The 25,198-nt window shown below is 39.9% G+C and overlaps 2 protein-coding genes and 1 long non-coding RNA gene across 3 annotated transcripts in view; 2 read left to right on the forward strand and 1 right to left on the reverse strand.

Moving 5' to 3' along the window:
• The window catches only part of slc35d2 (solute carrier family 35 member D2), a 17,333-nt gene extending 14,770 nt beyond the window's left edge, over positions 1 to 2,563 (forward strand). The window contains exon 12 of the mRNA XM_061899925.1: positions 196 to 2,563. Within this exon, the coding sequence (XP_061755909.1) occupies positions 196 to 322 (127 nt within the window). The 3' untranslated portion in view covers positions 323 to 2,563. The remainder of the gene's footprint in view (positions 1 to 195) is intronic.
• On the reverse strand, positions 440 to 13,615 carry znf367 (zinc finger protein 367). The gene is made up of 5 exons (XM_061899937.1): positions 13,089 to 13,615; positions 10,087 to 10,237; positions 9,847 to 9,966; positions 4,432 to 4,570; positions 440 to 4,355 (listed from the first exon to the last, which is right to left on the reverse strand). The coding sequence occupies exons 1-5, from the start codon at positions 13,362 to 13,364 to the stop codon at positions 4,091 to 4,093; spliced, it is 951 nt and encodes a 316-aa protein (XP_061755921.1). The 5' UTR covers positions 13,365 to 13,615; the 3' UTR covers positions 440 to 4,090.
• Positions 5,346 to 18,055, forward strand: LOC133552645 (uncharacterized). Its single transcript, XR_009806735.1, has 4 exons — positions 5,346 to 7,902; positions 9,861 to 10,029; positions 10,115 to 10,268; positions 16,816 to 18,055. It is a non-coding gene; the product is annotated as an uncharacterized LOC133552645 (long non-coding RNA).
• Positions 18,056 to 25,198: the final 7,143 nt, after the last annotated feature.

Raw genomic sequence — 25,198 nt, forward strand, 5'->3', positions numbered from 1 at the left:
TATTGTAGTTAAGTATTTATGGTGTTAAACAAAAAACACATTTGACTAAACTATTCCCTATACATGATTATTTTGGCATAGCTACAAAGTTAGTTTTTATGCAAAAAAAACAAAAACTATTTGAGACTGAATCAACACCAAGTACCGGTACTAGCTAAATGAATTAAAACTCTTAAAAATGTTTTGTCTTTGCAGTCTGGCTGGTGGACTTGCTTATTCGTATCTAACATTTAACACCAAAACATCACAGCGGACCAATGAAGCATCAGATCTGAAGATTCTCACTGCAGAAGAGCCTTCACTCAAAACAACTGTTCACTAATATATACTATCATGTTAAATCAACACTTGGTGGTGCTGTTTTGCTCCATATTGGAGTGTCAAGACGATTTAATAAAAATACAAATGTTGCAGAAGGGAGGAAAAACAATACACAATGTACGGATCAGATTGTTTATTTATTGAAAACCAGCAAGGTTATAATAAAATGGACAGCTTGTTAAAGAAACTTTACCATACAAACCAAGTAAAAGTCACTCTATACATGTATGAAAATGTTAGAATGTGAGAGAAGTGATTCTAGAATTATTTGTCCAAGCTTTTGGTAAGTTATGCACAATCAGTATTATTCTAACAATTTGTATATATTAAATGCCATTATTTTTGCACACCACACTCACTCCAAAAAATAAAGAAAAAAGTTTATGAGTTAGAAGAAATGATTTAGAATATACTATACTCAAAATACTTTTGGTGACTTGATTCTAATCTAATTTCCAGTTTAACCTTTTGTGATGTTTGGGAATCCAAAAACTGCAATCATGATTGGTTTCTAGTGCACAATTTGCTCCGAAAATAAAACAAAAACTGAAGTAGGGTTATTAGGGAGCGTGATACAATGTTCTCATGTAGTGTAGCTTTAAAGACAAAGAAAAAAACCAGCACGACTAACACAAATCTATAACAAACTGGAGCCTTTTTCCTGGACAGCATGTGTATTTAGGGCATTGCAAGCCTTATTTCAAGATTATTCTTTAAAAATAAACCCAAGTGCTTCCTTTAAATACTGACCAAAAAGGTTAAAAAAAGTCAAACTTTGAGACCAGAATAACTGTCAATCCGCTTATTTGGAAAATAAATGCCACGAGCCTCTTTACTGATATACACCCAACCTTTAATATTTTGTCTCAGCTTTGTTTCTACCAAGGAGTACAGTATAGTCAATATAATCTTTTTACTTGTTCTCATCACTAAGTGGGCAGTTATGAATATCTGAAAACCAAATTGACAAGCGCCACTATTGGTACCATAGTGCTGCCTTTCGGATCCCACTGTAAAGCCCAGTAATGTAACTTGGCTACATTTTATTGTTTCTATTTGTAAGAAACCCAATGTATTCAACACCCTGTGTGAAGATGGGCGACACTTTCTTTTAAAACTGTATTCCAGTTTAACACCTAAGACAGGCTTCTACTGCACCTTTGTGTTGAAAGTATTTGTAGCTGTCTGACTTGTGCAGCAGTTATACAGAATATGTGTCAAAAACGCTGCGGTTTACCTAATACAAACTATACCGTAAACTAACTGCTCTGTAGAAACAAAGCTAAAGTGTGGCAGACCTAATATTTTGCACGTAACTGTACTGCTAGGTGGAAAAGAGTCTTAAGTGCATGTGGTCCAATGTTGTGAGGAGTGAATTTGGCTTGCAATGATCACCTGTCCTTCTCACAGAAAAGAAACATGACCCACGTCCAACTATAAAAAAGTATCTTACAAAAATGCCACAATCTCTTTGCTAGTGCAGGTAAAAGCCAATTTTCGCCTTTGTTTTACCCCAGGGGTCTCAAACTCGCGGCCTACGGGCCAATTGCGGCACCCTAAACAATATTTTTTAAATACACATGTCGCTCTAACAAAATAAATCTAAGTGACACGGAGGGTTAAAAAAAAAGAAGGGAACTCCAGCAATAACAGCCCCCGATAACCTGGACGAATAACAGGGCCACCATTATTTGTGGGTCTTTTTTTATTTACATCCCACTTAATGCATTGCCTAAAATGATGAACACTACATACATTTCTATTTGACGTAATTTGTTTTGTTTCTTTGACTACATTTACCACAACAGCATTCTGTCATTTCCGTTTCTTTTTCCTGTAACAAGAGTACAGCAGATAAAACACTCCAGGAACATTCGTCTTTTTGCACTCAATATCCCGGTACTTTGTACCATCTACAAATGTCATGGTGTTCATGTCATCTTGAAAGACATGAACATCAGGCGCAAAAACAAACGAGGCTGTTACCAGTCTACTATTCAACCGCTGTGCAGCGATTACAGGGAAAAAAAAGCTGAAATGACGCACATTGCGGAAATTACATTTTGTGAATTGAGTCGCTCTTCATACGTCACCTAAACACGACTGTAACACCAAGTGGAATTAAAATATACTTCACAGCCCAAAACGTATATCTATTTATTTTCTTGTTAATTTTTAATTGGTTCATGTATTTTTCATTTTATTTTGTGTTTAAAAAAATAAATAAAAATATTCGAGAAGATTGGAATTTTTTTTTAAACAAAGCTTCTCTTGTGGAATACCTGATGCGGCCCAACCTCAACCAGACTGTGCGTCCAGCGGCCCCTAGGTAAATTGAGTTTGAGACCCCCGTTCTACACCAAAGAGACTTTGAGTCAGACCGTGAGGTGTTACACCCTGTCATCTACTCTTCAACCATATTTACAATCACATACGCCAATCATACCTTTAAAAACTTGTTACCGTCAAAGTGCAAACAAGAAAACAACTTAAAAACACAATAGGTACTCTTTGATTGCCTTTAAAAGGCCGACAAGAGCGACATTCTTCATATAGTTAAATCTACAATAGCAGCCTAAAAGGATAAATGGAAGCTGAATAAGGTGCTTTAGCTTGTGCCTTCCAGAGGGAGGGGTGTTGTTGCTGTGGACAAACACTGATATCAAGCCAGTTCTTGAAGCAATAGAGCAGGGGTGTCCAAAGTACAACCCTGGGGCCATTTGCGGCCCGCAGCTAATAGTTTACCAGCCCGCCACACATTCTGGAAATGCTATTGCAAAAATCTAAAAAAAACTTTCCCAAAAAAAAAGGGGAATGAGGTGAAATCTAACTAGAAAAAGTTGCAATGTTGACACAAAGCTGCCATGCAGGCTGTTTTATCTTCTTTTGTCTATCTTTATTATTCTTTTTTTGCCATTGCTCCAAAAAACAATGTTATAATGAATTATTGACCTATTCATGGCTTTGATTATTTCAGATATTTCACTTTAAAATGTTTTATGTGCAAAATATTGCATGGTAGCCATACAAAAACAATGTTTTCTTTGACAACAGAGCATAAAACAAACAAAAATAATAGTTCAAATGTAAAATTGACAGATATATCTGAAGTTGATCTCATAACTTAAATGTTGAAAATAAAAACAAACTAATAAAAATGTATCACTTTATTTTTAATGGGATTTTATTTATCTTTTCACTGTAATTACTCAAAAATAATATATTATATAATAATAATTCAAATCAATGGTGTCCTGCATTATTGATCTTTTTAAGGCTCTTATTACTTCACATCAAACATTGCTTTCTGAATGTTTTGGGCAGTGGGGGAAATACTGCATATTTCAGTTTTATAATAAAAAACAAAATTGTCTTTGACAGAAAAGGCATAATGCCTTTTTTAAAAACTTAATATCAACCTGAAGTTGATATACTGCAGAGATTTACTACTGTAAGCATTAAATTAAAAAAAAAAAAATCATAATTTGACTTGTTTTTAACATTATAATGACTTAGACCCTTTATGGTCCCCCGGAGCCCTAAAGGTAAAAAAAAAAAATCTGTATTTTGGTATGGTTTGAAAATAAAAAATATCAAAATGGCCCCCACATGCTTTAATTTTTCCATGTGCGGCCCTTGGTGGAAAAAGTTTGGACACCCCTGCAATAGAGGATCTGTGTAAGGGAATGGTTTTCGAGCTACAGCACAGGAAGGAAGGCAGACTGGAGCTGGACATAAGTAATTTTGGGGAAATGAGGGAGAGTGCTGCTCAGGCAGACAGGTTGGCAAGCTCGATGAGTGCCAGAGCGCCGTGGAGACGCTCACGCTGCTCCTGGAGGCGGCGCTTGGCGGCTCCGCCGTGGTTGCCCTTCTCTTCCTCTACCATCTCCTCTTCTTCGCCATTCTCCTCATCGGACTGAAGGAACTCCATGGGATCCCGCTGCTCCTGATCTTGCGCTCTGGCTTTGCTCTGCACTTTCCCCTTGGTGGTGGTGGGGGAGTTGGGGGTGCGCTGTTCGCGGGTCCGCCAGTACCTGCGAGGAATCATTTGGTAAATACACAAAAAAACAACCTTAAAATGCATCATTTATCAAGTGGACAATGTCTTACTTTGCTAACCACTCTGCCACCGCCTTGTTGTCCACAGACTGTGCCTTGCCCACCCCTTCTTTCGGCTCCTCCCTCTTGAGGCGGGAAAATGGATGCCGGGGGCAATGGCGGTTGGCGTGTGTGAATCGATTGCCACATCCTGGAGACAAAAAAACACTCATTCAATAAAGGCCATAGGGTGAAAGAGCTACAAAGACATGGTGCTGTAGTGTAGCGCGTCATTGTCAAATCAAATTACCGGTACATCTCTTATGTATGTATCAATAAATCTTTAGAGGGGTGTCCAAACTTTTCCCAATTAAGGCCATACAGAAAATGTTCAATATACAGTTGATATTTTTCACCATTTTATATTAAAATTAAGCAAACTAAGACTAATTAAAGAGGTTAAATATATTTAAAGAAAAATGTAACAATCAATATTTTTATTTTAAAATGTTTAATCCTTATGTACAAATTAATTACATTTTATAGCCAACTGCGGGTCACACTTTTTGGTCACCCCTGCTTTATATGGTACACAAAATTCAACATTTAGCCCCCCCCAAATTTTTCAATAATATTTATCATCTATATCCCTTTTGATACGTATATACAAATAAAATATACTTTTAATCATACATTTTTTTATCCTAATCTATTTACAAACTCAACGTGAACTTCGATATATTAAAATATATTTATTATTTATATATATATATATATATATGTATATATATATTTATTTTTTTTCCCCTTCTCTTTCAGTTTTCTGCAAGGGGTCACCACAGCAATTCAAATACGTGAATGGTTATGGCTTGGGTTTTTTTTTTACACCAAATGCCTTTATTTATACAAACCTTGCCAGGGCTGGGCAATATGGCAAAAAATAAATAAAAAATAAAAAAATAAAAATACATTTTTCATACCATCCAATCGCATGATTGTCACTTTTTTTATATATTGTTATCTTGCCAGTCAAGCGAAAGAAACTAAAGATTAGTTGAACGTCTTAGTAACATACTGAGTCAATAGACAAACTAAATAACAAAAAGCACAACAACATAATATACCAATAAATGCCTTGGATTTACATTAATAAATTTAATTTAAAGAAACCACATATCTTAAACTATGGTATTGGATGCCATCAAGTTATTAACTTAACAATGAAGATGTTCAAGAGGCTGCAATAAATCACTGTTATCTGTGGTCACGTCCCCAACAGCCAAGCTGGCTATCATAAGCAGTGGTAGCGCAGTGTCTTTAACACGGCTTTTAGACAATAATTCGTCACCAAATCTGCACAAAAAAACATATTACCTATCATGCTTGTTTGTAAAGTGCAGACTCCGTAAATAAATTTTCTCCAGACAAATGTTTCTTATCCTCATTGAGACCACAATTCAGTAACATTACGTAATTTCCTGCAACTTACCACATTTAGTGGATTCCGTATTTATTTATTTTTGCCAATTTTGTGATTTCGGTGAACATATATGAGGCCCTCAAACAGCACGTGACATCAAACATACATTTTTCTGCCTTCAGCTACATGTTCTGTCATTTTGTTCATATATATATATATATTTGTTTACTGGAGGTGCAGCAAAACAGGTAACTCAAGGTATAGTTTGTATCTCAATTTTAGGGCTACAGTTTCGGTTAGTTTTCAGTACGATTTGTGAGTGTAAAAAGAAAAATGTTTTACCTCTCAAAGTTCTTTCATTATTTTGCTTGTCATCAAAAACGACATTCTGCAGTAAACAAAGAATCAATGTTGTACTAAATAGGCCGGGACGGGACACGGGTATTACATTTAATACCGGTATATTTTAAAATGGAGATACATATTTGAGACATTACTGTCATTTCTTTTGATGTGCCTTAATTATGGCCGTTTACTCTTCTCTGCACCTGATGAGCAGGGCAAGGGAATTCTATTTGGCTCAACCCTTGCCCCTTGTGTGTTTAGGTAGGCTTCTCTAAACTTTTTAAAAGACTATGGCGGCTCCGGTGCCGATTTCTTGACTCCAGAGTAATGCAATACTTTATTCACTGCATTTGGCTATTGGTGAGTGACTACACCTTTATTTAAATAAACATACACCGTTTTACTCGAGAACCTATATCCCTCCTGGTAGCGACTTTATCACTAATCTCATCTGTTTATGTTGTTCAATTATGTTTGTGCCTTAGCACAGCAGCTAGTGATAGCTACTTTATGCTGCGAAGTGTGTCAAAAGTTTAGCTACTCCTCCTGCCTGTACTCATAGTCCGTGCAGACTAACCAAGTGCAGCAGCTGATTGTGCTGAAAATTTAAATTTCCCCTCGGGGATTAATAAAGTATGTCGGGTTCTGATTCTGATTTTACTTAATGAGTAAACAACATGTTACGTTACTACTTACAACAAAAGTGATGGGAGTCCTCTGAACACTAGTTATCTAGCCATAAAACGCCTAAGCAACCTTAAGCACTCGTCACGTTTTGTTTAAGATACCGTTGTACAGTATAACGTATATCACCATTTGGCCTGAAAATACCGCAATATCAGTTTTGGTCCATATCGCCCAGCCCTCACACTGAATACTAAAAGACTTTTATTTCAAATTAACATTTACAAATAAACACTTACAAATGGTATATTATATTTCTATTCCAAAATGATTTTTATCTACAAACTCAAAATGTATTTGCACAAAAAGTGGCTATAGTTTTTAGTTTTTTTTAGTACATAGCATATCTGAGGAGTTAACTGACAGCAAACACAAACAAAAAATGTGATTAAAAAAAAAAATCCTGAAATAATTCAGTAGGTAAGTTTGTTCTCAGTCGGATCAATAGTTCAGTCACAAAGACATCCTGTGCCTGCCTGTGAGTCAGCATTGAGGGCAGGATTACCACACCCACCAAAATGTGAGCTCCAGTGAGACTAAAGTCTGTCGCTGAAGTAGCTGCTCCTTCTAAATGTTGTGTTTCAACTTCTATGCCAGTGTTGGCCATATTTCTTTGTTTTTGTTCTTCTTCTGAAGAAAAAAAACAGTGACTGGACATTAATCACAACAGTGACAGGACATTAATTACATCATGAGCCTTACTTTCTTCACGGTGGACAGGCACACTCGTGCTCATACACAAACACACACAGGAATTCAGCCCATGAGGGTGAATTGTCCCGTGCAGAATTGTACAGAGTATGGTTGCATCCCTACTATTTACATTTTCTTCATATTTGATTGAGTTAATGTATGCTAATAACTGATCACGGTGATCGACCAGAAAATAATCCTGATCATACATTTTGCCCAGCCCTGACTTGAACCTGTGCATGTCCAAGTACACCACCATGAAAACCCCATGTTTTTATTTCATCCATTTTCAGCCACCTGAAATGCCAGCATCGCTACGAAAGCCTGTGAAGACGCCTGCACTATTAATGAAGCTGTCCCAAAGGAAGGGGTGCACATATATATATGTATTAAGATACAAGGTAGATAGATCCAAAGCACACTGCATATTCGGCGAGAAAACAATGGGCATGGAGTCAGTGACATTCTATGGCAAATCAGAAAAATGTTTTGCCAATATTTATTTCAGTTTCAAACAAATAAAAATTCACAATATAAAGTGTTTTAATTAGGTTAAGAAGTTTGTTTTCCAATTTTAAAGAGCCATGAATGAATTATTATATTTACAATATATTCTATTTATGTCCTTGTACTTTTTTGTCGGTATGCTGAAAAATTAGTTTTTGTTTCTTTGTCTTCTAAATTTGATTTCTTTAAACCTGCAGACACCCTAACTACCAGTCGCACTATTTCCAAGCTTACATTCCAAGGATTTAATAATAGAGTTTGAGGGATTTGTTTCCCTTCAATCATTAATAAATGACAGGGCATTCAAAAGAAAACTGAAATTAGTTTCAATCAACTTATGTATTAGGAGTGGAAATTTCTCTTACTTCACCATAAACTTTTCCAACATGTGAAATGTGTGAACTAAACTTATTTACTTGTGTTAATTTTGTGGTAAGTTTAGAATAAAAGGTAGTATCATGAACACCCTCACTAATATCACTGCCATACCTCCATCCATCCATCCATTTTCTACCGCTTATTCCCTTTGGGGTCACGGGGGCGCTGGTGCCTATCTCAGCTACAATTGGGCGAAAGGCGGTGTACACACTGGACAAGTCGCCACCTCATCGCAGGGCCAACACAGATAGACAGACAACAATCACACTCACAATAGGGCCAATTTAATGCTGCCAATCAACCTATCCCCAGGTGCACGTCTTTGGACATGCAAACTCCACACAGAAAGATCCCGAGCCTGGGATTGAACCCAGGACTACTCAGGACCTTCGTGTTGTGAGGCAGACGCACTAACCCCTCTGCTACCGTGAAGCCATTTTTATATATAAATATATATATATATATATATATATATATATATATATATATAAATCACAAGACTACTTCATCTCTACAGAACTGTTTCATGAGGGGTTCCCTCAATCATCAGGAGAAACAGTTCTGTAGAGATGAAGTAGTCTTGTGATTTTTCCCACACATACATATTGCGCTCTACCACGGTATGGAGCACTATTCTCTGGATAATCCAATCAAGACATACATATACATATTCACACACACACACACACACACACACACACACACACACACACACACACACACACACACACACACACACACACACACACACACACACACACACACACACACCTACCTACCTACCGTATTTCCTTGAATTGCCGCTGGGGCGCTAATTAATTTAAAACCTCTTCTCACTCCTGCGCTTACCAAAGGCATGCGGTAAAAGTAAACGTGCAAATTATTTTAAAACCTCTTCTCACTCTGACACTTACCAAAGGCATGCAGTAAAAATTTGAGTGTGATGTAAGCTTGGACCTTAAATCCTAGTGAATAGCTCTTAATCTTCTTCCCTTTATGCGATTTCAAATTACCGGTATTGAAATCAGCCTCCTCCATTTTGAAAATAATGACAGGGGAAGTGTCACTCGTGAAGTCACGAGTTTGACCAGGCGGTAATACTAAGCATGCGCTAATTCTTTTGCGAAGCGAGTTTAACCCGGCAGTAATTCAAGGCAGGCGCACACTATATGCTCTGCGGCAATTCAAGGAAATACGCTACATACATATATATATATGTATATATATATATATATATATATATATACACATATATATATATATATATATATATATATATATATATATATATACGCACACATTTTATTTTTAAGCAATGTATTGATTTATTTTATTATAATGGCTGCACCTTAGCGGTGTTATTGTGGTCAATGACTAACCACATTTAAAGCCACTGAAAAGCCCCCAAATATCACATGAGTGACTCTAATAGACAAGTAAGAATAACTTAAAAATGTTACCTTTTTCCGAGCAGACGAAGGGTTTCTCTCCGGTGTGCAGCCGCTGGTGCGTCTTCAGCTGACCACTCTGGACAAACGCCTTTCCGCAGTTTGGATAGTCGCACAAATATGGTCGCTCGCCTAGGAGATAGTAGCAACACACGTCCTTCAGTGTCGAGGAGGAAAATCAGGCTTCACATGAAAGTAAATAGTAAAACACTTTTCCTTCCTTAAATGCTTTCACAAGGGCTTACTACTCACCTGTGTGTGTTCTCTTATGGGCCTGAAGCGACTTTTCTCTGGGGAACACCCGGTGGCAGATGTTACAGCGGATGCGGCTGGAGGACGTTTCACCTTCATTGATCAACTCTCGGACGGTCTCAGCTCTTGGACGGCCTCTCCGGATGCCGTCCTGAAGACGACGACAACAACAACAAACACAGGTGAAACTCAAGCAACATACACCTGTATTAAGAGAATAATGACCTGTGTTGAGAAAATATGCATTCATTTAACTATATGTTGATTATTGTGCTTGTAGTTTATAGTGATGTAGAACTACAGCTGCTATTGTTTGAACAGCAAAATTATGACAAAACTTTTTACCAGCTCTTGTATTGAATCTCATTCTACTTAACAGCTGGCCTTTAATATGTTTAGAACTTTTACAGTACTGCATAATATGTTAACAAAGACTCCCATTGTCTACGCGCTTTGGTTATTGGGCATTTAAAGTACAATAGCTCAGTGTTTTTCTACCACTGTCCCACTGGAGATGATCTAATTTCACCTATTTGGGTTAAAAATATTTTTTGCAAACCAGTAATTATAGTGTGCAAATGATGTGTTGTTGTTGAGTGTCGGTGCTGTCTAGGGCTCGGCAGAGTAACCGTGTAATACTCTTCCATATCAGTAGGTGGCAGCAGGTAGCTAAAGTCGGAAACAGCGGGAGGCAGGGTGCGAGTAAAAAGGTGTCTAATGCTTAAACCAAAGATAAACCAAAGGTGAGTGCCCCTAAGAAAAGGCATTGAAGCTTACGGAAGGCTATACAGAACAAAACTATAACTGAACTGGCTACAATGCAAACAAAAACAGAATGCTGGACGACAGCAAAGACTTACTGTGGAGCAAAGACGGCATCCACAATGTACATCCGAACATGACATGACAATCAACAATGTCCCCACAAAGAGGGATAAAAACAACTGAAATAATTTTGATTGCTAAAACAAAGTTGATGTGGGAAATATCGCTCGAAGGAAGTCATGAAACTGCTACAGGAAAATACCAACAAAACAGGAAAAGCCACCAAACAAGAAGCAAACGACTACACACAGGAAAAGAGCAAAAAAGTGCAAATAAGTCAGGGTGTGATGTGACAGGTGGTGACAGTACACCTACTTTGAGACAAGAGCTATAGTCATGCATGCTTGCTTATGCTTTAAAGGCCTACTGAAATGAGATTTTCTTATTTAAACAGGGATAGCAGGTCCATTCTATGTGTCATACTTGATCATTTTGCGGTATTGCCATATTTTTGCTGAGAGGATTTAGTGGAGAACATCCACGATAAAGTTTGCAACCTTCGGTGTCAAGAGAAATGCCCTTCCTCTACCGGAAGTCGCAGATGAAGACGTCACACTTGTGGGGGCTCCTCACATATTCACATTGTTTCTAATGGGAGCCTCCAACAAAAAGGATATTGATGGCGACGGACTAGAAAAAAATAATAATAAAAAAATAAGTTTAAAAAAAACGCGATTGCATTGGGACGGATTCCGACGTTTTTAGAGACATTTACTAGGATAATTCTGGGAAATCCCTTATCTTTCTATTATGTTGCAAGTGTTTTAGTGAGTTAAATAGTACCTGATAGTCGGAGGTGTACGTCCACGGGTGTCTTGACGCCAATGTCTCAGGGGAGTCGACGGCAGCTTTATGGACGGCACAAGCTCAGCTTTTCTCCGGTAAGAAGCGACTTTTTACCACAATTTTCTTACGGAAAACTGCTGGTTGACATTCTGCCGTGATTCATGTTTGCGTGACCGCGCTCTGATCCATAGTAAAGTTTCACCTCCAGGAATTCTAAAGAATGAATCACTGTGTGTTTGTGTGACTAAAGGCCAAAGCTTCCCAACTCCATCTTTCTACTGTGACTTCTCCAATATTAATTGAAATTGCAAAAGATTCAGCAACACAGATCTCCAAAATACTGTGTAACTTTGCCGTTAAAGCAGACGACTTTTAGCTGTGTGTGTGTGCGGCGCTCATATTTCCTTAAAACCTGGGATGTTTTCCGTACACGTCATCATTATACGACGTTTTCAAGACGAAACTCCCGGGAAATTTAAAATTGTAATTTAGTAAACTAAAAAGGCCGTATTGGCATGTGTTGCAATGTTAATATTTCATCGATGATATATAAACTATCAGACTGCGTGGTGGGTAGTAGTGGCTTTCAGTAGGCCTTTAAAGTCATATCCAACACTTGTGACGACTTTTTACTGTCAACTGAGTTTAGGTTTTTTTTATGATTTCTGCTGGTGGTGTGCCTGCGCAATTTTTTCAATGAAAAAAAAGTGCTTTGGCTCAAAAAAAGTTGAAAAACACTGCACTAGCTGAGATAGGCGGTAGAAAAATAGATGGATGGATGGATAGTTTCCCTATTAACTTGTTGGTGTGGCTTGTCGATCTCGCGAGAGTTTGCGCATGCATTTCCGGGAATATTTTTTGGCGCCAAGAGGGACGTCATGCACCAGCAGCTGCGCTACACAACCAGGAAGGGATTTAAAATCCAACGAGTCACACCCTAATGATATAGGCGGGTCCATTTACATTATTGCTTTTAACGACAATGTACATTTTTATTTTAGATAACTAGCATTATGTGTGAATGTGAGTGTGAATGTTTTCTGTCTATCTGTATTGGCCCTGCGATCAGGTGGCGACTTGTCCAGGGTGTACACCGGCTTCCGCCCGATTGTAGCTGAGATAGGCGCCAGCGACCCCAAAAAGGGAATACGCGGTAGAAAATAAATGGATGGAAGTATTATGTTTCTCACATGTTTACCATGAATTGATTAACGTGGACCCCGACTAAAACAAGTTGAAAAATGTATTCGGGTGTAAACATTTAGTGGTCAATTGTACGGTATATGTACTGAACTGTGCAATCTGCTAATAAGTATCAATCAATCAATGTATTATGGGATATTGCGGTACACACCACTATTCTAGCGTTCCAAGTTTGAAATGAACTCTACCTTCATCTGATCGGGGGATTGGGCTGTGTCCGCCTCTCCGGTGGTGCCGCTGGGAGACGAAGCCCCGCTCAATGAGCCCGGGCTCAGTGACACATTGTGGGCGTTCTCCCCCCACTTCCATGGGTACACCATAAAGTCGCTGAACCCCGGGCTGGTGGGCGTCATGGCCTCGGCCTGCGCGGGCTTGATCGGCGTGGTCTTGATGACGGACACCAGCACCCTCTTGGGCGAGTCGTTGCAAAAGATGACATGCGGGTGTTGCGTGCTGTCGGCCATTGTTTGGATGTCAAAAAGCCCCGGAAATTACTGGGAAAAAAACGGCTATTGAGTTCAATAAGTATAAGAAAATGTTGCGCCGAGTTAATCCGGTGTGAATATGTCCTTCATTTCCAAAGAGCAAAAAAAATCCGTCTTCAACTACCCAGTTTCTCTAAGTAAAAAATGACTTTTAATCGCGCTTACTCTTGGTGCTGCTGGTCAGTCTGAACTGAATGCGCCCACACAAGTCTTGTACAGAGTTGCAAAATCGCGCCCAAGCAGCAAACTGACCAATCAACGACACGGATTTACATCCACGTGACCTAAACGACCAATAGAAGAAAGATCCCAGACAGCACCCCGAACGTCAAAGCAAAACCGCGGTCTTGATTGGTTGTGTTATTTCTATCCAATCAGGTTTGAAAAATATGCGCGCCGGGCCACTGGATTGGCCAGGAAAGTGGAGGCGGTCGCACGGGTGCCCGGCACCTATCCAATGACAGTGAAGGGCGGTTAATTTTACAGCCCGCCAGACGCGCAGATGCTGTTTTTTCCCGCGCTCTTTGAAGTTATGTTGACGTTATGTTCACGTTTTTTTCATGTCAATTTAAAGGTATACGCACCAGAAGGTCGTTGAGGCGCCAATCCCCTACGTTAGGGCGGAAGTAGCCGAACAAAGGAGGCACTGTAGCACTGGGAAATGGTCGGTTTGCTGCCGGATCATTCTTATTTGTGTATAAGAATATTTTACTAAGCGAAACTGATTCAGTTTATAAGTAACTAGTGCACATAGTTTACAGCATTGATGTCAAACATGCAGCCCGCCGGCCGGTTCAGGCCCGCAAACAGATTCAATCCGGCCCGCAAGATGAGTTTGCTAGGTTTAAAATTTAATTTAATTTTATTTTATTACCTATTCCATGTTATGTGTTTTATGTTGCACGATTGCACCAAGAAACATTTCTAGTTTGTAAACCCGTTTTAGCTTAGATAGGCGCCAGCGCCCCCCGTGACCCCAAAAGGGAATAAGCGGTAAAAAATAGATGGATGAACCCGTTTTCAAACAATGGCAATAACTATTTTGATTCTAAGCCGCAAAAAAGCGGTTATTCATCCTCTTCTTAAAAGACCTAACCTCGATCCTGACCACATGGTAAACTACCGACCGGTGTCTCACCTTCCTTTTATTTCAAAAATCCTCGAAAAAATTGTTGCGGAGCAGTTAAATGAACACTTAGCGTCTAACAATCTATGTGAAACCTTTCAATCCGGTTTCAGGGCAAATCACTCCACGGAAACAGCCCTCGCAAAAATGACTAATGATCTATTGCTAACGATGGATTCTGATGCGTCATCTATGTTGCTGCTCCTCGATCTTAGCGCTGCTTTCGATACCGTCGATCATAATATTTTATTAGAACATATCAAAACACGAATTGGTATGTCAGACTTAGCCCTGTCTTGGTTTAACTCTTATCTTACTGATAGGATGCAGTGTGTCTCCCATAACAATGTGACCTCGGACTACGTTAAGGTAACGTGTGGAGTTCCCCAGGGTTCGGTCCTTGGCCCTGCACTCTTCAGCATCTACATGCTGCCGCTAGGTGACATCATACGCAAATACGGTGTTAGCTTTCACTGTTATGCTGATGACACCCAACTCTACATGCCCCTAAAGCTGACCAACACGCCGGATTGTAGCCAGCCAGTCTTAATGAAATTAAACAATGGATGTCCGCTAACTTTTTGCAACTCAACGCCAAAAAAACGGAAGTACTGATTATTGGTCCTGCTAGACACCGACCTCTATTTAATAATACAACTCTAACATTTGACAACCAAACAATTAAACAAGGCGACTCGGTAAAGAATCTGGGTATTATCTTTGACCCAACTCTCTCCTTTGAGTCACACATTAAAAGCGTTACTAAAACGGCCTTCTTTCATTTCCGTAATATCGCTAAAATTCGCTCCATTCTGTCCACTAAAGACGCTGAGATCATTATCCATGCGTTTGTTACGTCTCGCCTCGACTACTGTAACGTATTATTTTCGGGTCTCCCCATGTCTAGCATTAAAAGATTACAGTTGGTACAAAATGCGGCTGCTAGACTTTTGACAAGAACAAGAAAGTTTGATCACATTACGCCTGTACTGGCTCACCTGCACTGGCTTCCTGTGCACTTAAGATGTGACTTTAAGGTTTTACTACTTATGTATAAAATACTACACGGTCTAGCTCCATCCTATCTTGCCAATTGTATTGTACCATATGTCCCGGCAAGAAATCTGCGTTCAAATGACTCCGGCTTATTAGTGATTCCCAAAGCCCCAAAAAAGTCTGCGGGCTATAGAGCTTTTTCATTTCGGGCTCCAGTACTCTGGAATGCCCTCTCGGTAAAAGTTCGAGATGCCACCTCAGTAGAAGCATTTAAGTCTCACCTTAAAACTCATTTGTATACTCTAGCCTTTAAATAGACTCCCTTTTTAGACCAGTTGATCTGCTGTTTCTTTTCTTTTTCTCCTATGTCCCACTCTCCCTTGTGGAGGGGGTCCGGTCCGATCCGGTGGCCATGTACTGCTCGCCCGTGTATCGGCTGGGGACATCTCTGCGCTGCTGATCTGCCTCCGCTTGGGATGTTTTCCTGCTGGCTCCGCTGTGAACGGGACTCTCGCTGCTGTGTTGGATCCGCTTTGGACTGGACTCTTGCGACTGTGTTGGATCCATTATGGATTGAACTTTCACAGTATCACGTTAGACCCGCTCGACATCCTTTGCTTTCCTCCTCTCCAAGATTCTCATAGTCATCATTGTCACCAACGTCCCACTGGGGGTGAGTTTTCCTTGCCCTTATGTGGGCCTACCGAGGATGTCGTAGTGGTTTGTGTTGTGGTTTGTGCAGCCCTTTGAGACATTAGTGATTTAGGGCTATATAAGTAAACATTGATTGATTGATTGATTGATTTTTAAAGGCCTACTGAAATTAGATTTTCTTATTTAAACGGGAATAGCAGGTCCATTCTATGTGTCATACTTGATTATTTCGCGATATTGCCATATTTTTTCTGAAAGGATTTAGTAGAGAACATCCACGATAAAGTTCGCAATTTTTGGTGCTGATAAAAAAGCAGCGCCTTTACCGGAAGTCGCAGACGATGACGTCACAAGGATGAGGGCTCCTCACGTCCTCACATTGTTTTTCATGGGAGCCTTCAGCAGCAAGAGCTATTCGGACCGAGAAAACAACGATTTCCACATTATTTGAGCGAGGATGAACGATTCGTGGATGATGATATTGATAGCGAAGGACTAGAAAGAAAAAAAAAAGGCGTTTGCATCGGGACGGATTCTGATGTTTTTAGACACATTTCTAGGATAATTCTGGGAAATCCCTTATCTTTCTATTGTGTTGCTAGTGTTTTAGTGAGATTAAAAAGTACCTAATAGTTGAAAGGGGTGTGTCCACAGTTGTCTTGAGGCCAGTGTCCGAGGGAAGTCACGGCAGATACAAGGACGGCGCAAAATCCGCAGATCTCCGGTAAGAGGCGACTTTTTAACACAATTTTCTCACTAAAACCTGCAGGTTGACAAGTGGTCGGGATCCATGTTCGCTTGACCGCTCTGATCCATAGTAAAGCTTCACCTCCGGGAATTTTAAACAAGGAATCACCTTGTGTTTGTGTGGCTAAAGGCTAAAGCTTTCCGACTCCATCTTTCTACTTTGACTTCTCCATTATTAATTGAACAAATTGCAAAAGACTCAGCAACACAGATGTCCAGAATAATGTTTAATTGCGCAATGAAAAGAGACGACTTTTAGCCACAAATAGTGCTGCGCCAATGTTTCCTGACAGTCCGTGACGTCACTCGCACGCGTCATCATTCCGCGACGTTTTCAACAAGAAACACCCGGGAATTTAAAATTGCAATTTAGTATACTAAACCGGCCGTATCGGCATGTGTTGCAATGTTAATATTTCATCATTGATGTAAAAACTATCAGACTGCGTGGTCTGTAACAGTGGGATTCAGTCGGCCTTTCAAACTAAAGAAACTGCTGTTCTAAATGTGTCCACTGGGTGTTGCAATAGCTTTTCTAGTATGCAAGGAAAATGGGTTATACTGGGACGAGCACGGTAAATGCTGCATTTGACACTATACACATTGATATAGTTCTGTAAAAATAATATTGTCGTCTTCGCAAAATTTAAAGAAATTGAACAGTGGAATTGACAAATGAGGTAGTTGATACACAGAAGTGTTTCAATTTATGCATTATTTGGTTTCTGTTCAATCCTAGCTGTGCTGTGACTTAAAGTTGAATTGCTTTGTATAAACACTGAAAATAAGTCTTAATTCATTGTGTTAGTCATGGTGTTTTTTAAACTGCAAAATTGTTTTCCTCAGAATTTAACTAACTTGAAATGTTTTCTCTTAAGGATTATTTGTGATATTTACATTTTTAGAATGTGCTGGTTTTTATTTTGGGCCAAAGAAAAACAAATAAAAATAATCTGAAGTTGTCCTAGTTGTATTTTTAAGTTATTTTGCCATCATTTTTCATATCCGGCCCCACCTAGGAATAGATTTTCTTCCACGCGGCCCCTGAGCTAAAATGAGTTTGACACCCCTGGCCTTCCGTCCGATTGTAGCTGAGATAGGCGCCAGCGCCCCCCCGTGACCTCAATAGGGAATAAGCGGTAGAAAATGGATGGATGGGTTTACAGCCAATGAATGTATGTTAATGTGTGTTCAGCGCCACTGAAGTGGCAACTGTTTGCATCAGCTCTGTGCTTTTTTAGTCCTTTGATTTTTTTAGTGTTTCCCTCTTAGTTTATGTGGACTTTTTGTATCGACACCGCAACCACAAAATTTCCCCACTGAGGGATGACTAAAGTCAAAGTCTGCCCCCCTCTTTTTACCCTTAATGTGTTTGCTCATTAATTTATTTCAAAATAAATCGTAAATAGACATTACCCTTGTTTTTAATTTTCCTTGAGGGAACTCAGGATCCTGAATGAATCAATAAAGTACTATATATCTATCTATCTTTACATATTGTCAACGTCAATGTCTCACTAAAGTAACAATTATTTACTAACATGTATGGCAGTGGCTTCACGATGGAAGAGGGGTTAGTGCGTCTGCCTCACAATACGAAGGTCCTGAGTAGTCTGGGGTTCAATCCCAGGCTCGGGATCTTTCTCTGTGGAGTTTGCATGTCCTCCCCGTGAATGCGTGGGTTCCCTCCGGGTCCGCCGGATTCCTCCCACTTCCAAAGATGTGCACCTGGGGATAGGTTGATTGGCAACACTAAATTGGCCCTAGTGTGTGAATGTGAGTGTGAATGTTGTCTGTCTATCTGTGTTGGCCCTGCGATGAGGTGGTGACTTGTCCAGGTTGTACCCCGCCTTCCGCCCGATTGTAGCTGAGATAGGCACCAGCGCCCCCTGGAACCCCAAAGGGAATAAGCGGTAGAAAATGGATGGATGGATGGATGTATGGCAGTGATATTAGTGAGGGTGTTCATGATACTACCTTTTATTCTAAACTTACCACAAAATTAACACAAGTAAATAAGTTTAGTTCACACATTTCACATGTTGGAAAAGTTTATGGTGAAGTAAGAGAAATTTCCACTCCTAATACATAAGTTGATTGAAACTAATTTCAGTTTTCTTTTGAATGCCCTGTCATTTATTAATGATTGAAGGGAAACAAATCCCTCAAACTCTATTATTAAATCCTTGGAATGTAAGCTTGGAAATAGTGCGACTGGTAGTTAGGGTGTCTGCAGGTTTAAAGAAATCAAATTTAGAAGACAAAGAAACAAAAACTAATTTTTCAGCATACCGACAAAAAAGTACAAGGACATAAATAGAATATATTGTAAATATAATAATTCATTCATGGCTCTTTAAAATTGGAAAACAAACTTCTTAACCTAATTAAAAACACTTTATATTGTGAATTTTTATTTGTTTGAAACTGAAATAAATATTGGCAAAACATTTTTCTGATTTGCCATAGAATGTCACTGACTCCATGCCCATTGTTTTCTCGCCGAATATGCAGTGTGCTTTGGATCTATCTACCTTGTATCTTAATACATATATATATGTGCACCCCTTCCTTTGGGACAGCTTCATTAATAGTGCAGGCGTCTTCACAGGCTTTCGTAGCGATGCTGGCATTTCAGGTGGCTGATATGGTTTGATGTGTTGAAGCTGTATGCCCCCCCACCCCCCCTCTCCATCTTGCTTAATGTTTGCAGAACATTTGGTGTAAATACTATGCAAAATGTCTTCTTCTGAATCAGTGAAGAAGTCCCACATGATCCATGCCATGTCAGAGGGATATTCGCAATAGACCCTTTATAATGTGTGTGTGTGTATATGTATATATACTGTATATATGTATATATATATATGTGTGTGTGTATATATACAGTATATATATATATATATGTATATGTCTTGATTGGATTATCCAGAGAATAGTGCTCCATACCGTGGTAGAGCGCAATATGTAGGTGTGGGAAAAAATCACAAGACTACTTCATCTCTGAGATGAAGTAGTGATATATTTGAAATGTTTATTTCTTTAAATTTTGATGATTAGTACTGACAATTACTGAAAATCCCAAATTCAGTATCTCAGAAAATTTGAATATTAGTTATGACTAGTACCAACACATATTTTTTAGAAATGTGGGCCAACTGAAAAGTATGAACATGGAAAGTTTCAGCATGTACGGCAATCAATACTTAGTTGCAGCTCCTTTTGCCTGAATTGCTGCAGCAATACGGCGTGGGATGGAGTCCACCAGTCTGTTGCACTCCTCAGGTGTTATGGGAGCCCAGGTTGCTTTAATAGTGGCCTTCAGCTCTTCAGCATTGTTGGATCCGGCATCTCGCATCTTCCGCTTCACAATACCCCATAGGTTTTCTATGGGGTTAAGGTCAGGTGAGTTTGCAGGCCAACCAAGAACAGGGATACCATGGTCCTTAAACCAGGTACTGGTAGATTTGGCACTGTGTGCAGGTGCCAAGTCATGTTGGAAAATTAAATCTTCACCTCCATAAAATTGGGCTGTGGAAGGCAGCATAAAGTGTTCTAAAACTTCCTGGTAGACTGCTGCATTGACCCTAGACCTCGGGAAACACAGTTGACCAACACCAGCAGATGACATGGCACCCCAGACCATTACCCATTATGGAAATTTGACACTGGACTTCAGGCAACGTGGATTCTGTGCCTCTCCTGTCTTCCTCCAGACTCTGGGACCTTGATTTCCAAAGGAGATACAAAATTTACTTTCATCTGAAAACATAACTTTGGACCACTCAGCAGCAGTCCAGTCCTTTTTGTCTTGAGCCCAGGCGAGACGCTTTTGACCTTGTCTCTTATTCAAGAGTGGCTTTACACAAGGAATGTGACAGCTGAAGCCCATATCTTGCATACGTCGGTGCGTGGTGGTTCTTGAAGCACTGACTCCAGCTGCACTCCACTCTTTGTGGATCCCCCCCACATTTTTGAATCGGTTTTGTGTGACAATCCTGTCCAGGGCGCGGTTATCCCTCTTGCTTGTACACTTTTTTCTACCACATCTTTGTCTTCCCTTCGCCTCTCTATTAATGTGCTTGGACACAGAGCTCTGGGAACATCCAACCTCTTTGGCAATGACCTTTTGTGTCTTGCCCTCCTTCTTTAAAGTATCAATGGTCATCTTTTGGACAGTTGTCAAGTCAGCAGTCTTCCCCATGATTGTGTGTCATACAGAATCAAAACGAGAGACCATTTAAAGGCTTTTCCAGGTGTTTTGAGTTAGTTAGCTAATTAGGAGTGTGGCACCAGGTGTCTTCAATATCTGACCTTTTCACCATATTCTAATTTTCTGAGATGTTGAATTTAGGGTTTTCATTGGTTGTCAGCTATAATCATCTCCTTTTTGGCAAAAAACACTTGAAATGTATCAGTCTGTTTGGAATGAATGTATACATTCTACAAGTTTGACTTTCTAAATGGAATTAATGAAATAAATCAACTTTTTCATTATATTCTAATAATATGACCAGCACCTGTATATATAAATATGTACATACATGTACAGTGGGGCAAAAAAGTAATTTAGTCTGCCACCAATTGTGCAAGTTCTCCCACTTAAAATGATGACAGAGGTCTGTAATATTCATCATAGGTACACTTCAACTGTGAGAGACAGAATGTGAAAAAAAAGTACAGGAATTCACATTGTAGGAATTTTTAAAGAATTTATTTGTAAATTATGGTCGAAAATAAGTAATTGGTCACTTCAAACAAGGAAGATCTCTGGCTATCACAGACCTGTAACTTCTTCTTTGAGAAGCTCTTCTGTCCGCCACTCGTTGCCTGTATTAATGGAACCTGTGTACATATACACTTACTGTACATATACAAGTACATGTACATACATACACTCATGCATATAATCACGTTTCATCAAATGTATATTAACCTTGTTACTCGATGGGAAACTGGGTAACACATGGCACACTGACAAAGCTTAACCTATATTACTATAACAATCTACAAGGATAATATAGTTGGCTTCTCTTTCTTCCCCTGCGTTTGTCTGCTTTTTTTGTATTTGAAGTTCCATTTCCATCCATTTTCTACCGCTTATTCCCTTTCGGGGTCGCGGGGGGCGCTGGCGCCTATCTCAGCTACAATCGGGCGGAAGGCAGGGTACACCCTGGACAAGTCGCCACCTCATCGCAGGGCCAACACAGATAGACAGACAACATTCACACTCACATTCACACACTAGGTCCAATTTAGTGTTGCCAATCAACCTATCCCCAGGTGCATGTCTTTGGAGGTGGGAGGAAGCCGGAGTACCCGGAGGGAACCCACGCATTCACGGGGAGAACATGCAAACTCCACACAGAAAGATCCCGAGCCTGGATTTGAACCCAGGACTGCAGGAACTTCGTATTGTGAGGCAGACGCACTAACCCCTCTGCCACCAAAGTTATCATTATATATTAGTATTTTTGCATTTGAACAATTATATTGTTGATAATAGAGGTACGTACTTATTGTTATTAGTCATTATTAATAGCGCTATTTCTATTGGTATTTGTATTGCTCCTTTTGTAGTGTAATAATGTTCATTGTCATTTCGGTATTATTTATTTCAGTAACTGCTTCTTTGCTATCACTTTTACCATCATATTTGTACATATCCTATTTGCTGATGTTCTCTTGTTGTCTCTCTGTCTTATCCTCCTCTGTCTTCCTTTTATTCCCTTTCTAATCCCTCCTGCTCTGGCCCGGCTGCACCAAATAACAATATAAATCCATTTAATATAGTCAAATACAAATAAGGCAACAAGAAAAGTATCCCACACTTCTCTTTTTGTAAAGTAAATGTGTACAGCCGATACGGGCATCTACAACCCCCGTTTCCATAAGAGTTGGGAAATTGTGTTACAGTAGATGTAAATATAAACGAAATACAATGATTTGCAAATAATTTTCCACCCATATTCAGTTGAATATGCTACAAAGACAACATATTTAATGTTCAAACTGATACATTTTTTATTTTTTTTTGCAAATAATCATCCATCCATTTTCTACCGCTTATTCCCTTTCGGGGTCGCGGGGGGCGCTGGCGCCTATCTCAGCTACAATCGGGCGGAAGGCAGGGTACACCCTGGACAAGTCGCCACCTCATCGCAGGGCCAACACAGATAGACAGACAACATTCACACTCACATTCACACACTAGGGCCAATTTAGTGTTACCAATCAACCTATCCCCAGGTGCATGTCTTTGGAAGTGGGAGGAAGCCGGAGTACCCGGGGGGAACCAACGCATTCACCGGGAGAACATATAAATAATCATTAACTTTAGAATTTGATGCCAGCAACACGTGACAAAGAAGTTGGGAAAGGTGGCAATAAATACTGATAAAGTTGAGGAATGCTCATCAAACACTTATTTGGAACATCACACAAGTGTGCAGGCTAATTGGGAACAGGTGGGTGCCATGATTGGGTATAAAAACAGCTTCCTAAAAATTGCTCGGTCTATCACAAGAAAGGATGGAGCGAGGTACACCCCTTTGTCCACAACTGAGTGAGCAAATAGTCAAACAGTTTAAGAACAACGTTTCTCAAAGTGCAATTGCAAGAAATTTAGGGATTTGAACATCTACGGTCCATAATATCATCAAAAGGTTCAGAGAATCTGGAGAAATCACTCCACGTAAGCGGAATGACCTTGACCTTCGATCCCTCAGACGGCACTGTATCAAAAACCGACATCAATCTCTAAAAGGATATCACCACATGGCCTCAGGAACACTTCAGATAACCACTGTCACTAAATACAGTTGGTCGCTACATCTGTAAGTGCAAGTTAAAGCTCTACTCTGCAAAGCGAAAGCCATTTATCAACAACATCCAGAAATGTCGCTGGCTTCTCTGGGCCCGAGATCATCTAAGATGGACTGATGCAAAGAGGAAAAGTGTTCTGTGGTCTGACGAGTCCACATTTCAAATTGTTTTTTGAAATATTCGACATCGTGTCATCCGGACCAAAGGGGAAGCGAACCATCCAGACTGCTATCGACGCAAAGTTTAAAAGCCAGCATCCGTGATGGTACGGGGGTGCTTTGGTGCTCAAGGCATGGGTAACTTACACATCTGTGAAGGCACCATTAATGCTGAAAGGTACATACAGGTTTTGGAACGACATACACGGTGGAAGAGGGGTTAGTGCGTCTGCCTCACAATACGAAAGTCCTGCAGTCCTGGGTTCAATCCCAGGCTCGGAATCTTTCTGTGTGGAGTTTGCATGTCCTCCCTGTGAATGCGTGGGTTCCCTCCTGGTACTCCGGCTTCCTCCCACTTCCAAAGACATGCACCTGGGGATAGGTTGATTGGCAACACTAAATGAGCCCTAGTGTGTGAATGTGAGTGTGAATGTTGTCTGTCTATCTGTGTTGACCATGCGATGAGGTGGGGACTTGTCCAGGGTGTACCCCGCCTTCCGCCCGATTGTAGCTGAGATAGGCGCCAGTGCCCCCCACGACCCCAAAAGGGAATAAGTGGTAGAAATGGATGGATGGATATGCTGCCATCTAAGCGCCGTCTTTTTCATGGACTCCCCTGCTTATTTCAGCAAGACAATGCCAAGCCACATTCAGCACATGGTACAACAGCGTGGCTTCGTAAAAAAAGAGTGCGGGTACTTTCCTGGCCCGCCTGCAGTCCAGATCTGTCTATCATCGAAAATGTGGGGCGCATGATGAATTGTAAAATACGACAGCGGAGACCCCGGACTGTTGAATGACTGAAGCTCCACATAAAACAAGAATGGGATAAAATTCCACTTTCAAGTCTTCAGTTTCCAAACGTTTATTGAGTGTTGTTAAAAGAAAAGGTGATGTAACACAGTGGTGAACATGCCCTTTCCCAACTACTATGGCACGTGTTGCAGCCAGGAAATTCTAAGTTAGTTATTATTTGCAAAAACAAAAACAAGTTTGAGTTTGAACATCAAATATTGTTTCATCGTAGCATATTCAACTGAATATGGGTTGAAAATGATTTGCAAATCATTGAATTCCGTTTATATTGACATCTAACACAATTTCCCAACTCATATAGAAACGGGGTTTGTACATCAACAATATGATTTGCTTGCTGGACAGGACAAAAAAAAATCCCTGACTATATCTGTATTTGAACGACTGAAACACCCAAGTACAGGACAGTAATACGGCATTTTCTGCTCAAACTCTATACTCATTCTCACTTGTTATGCCCTTAAAACCATCATGCGAATTACGCCGCGAAG

This window comes from Nerophis ophidion, linkage group LG01, assembly GCF_033978795.1.
Source record: "Nerophis ophidion isolate RoL-2023_Sa linkage group LG01, RoL_Noph_v1.0, whole genome shotgun sequence".
Lineage (NCBI taxonomy): Eukaryota > Metazoa > Chordata > Actinopteri > Syngnathiformes > Syngnathidae > Nerophis > Nerophis ophidion.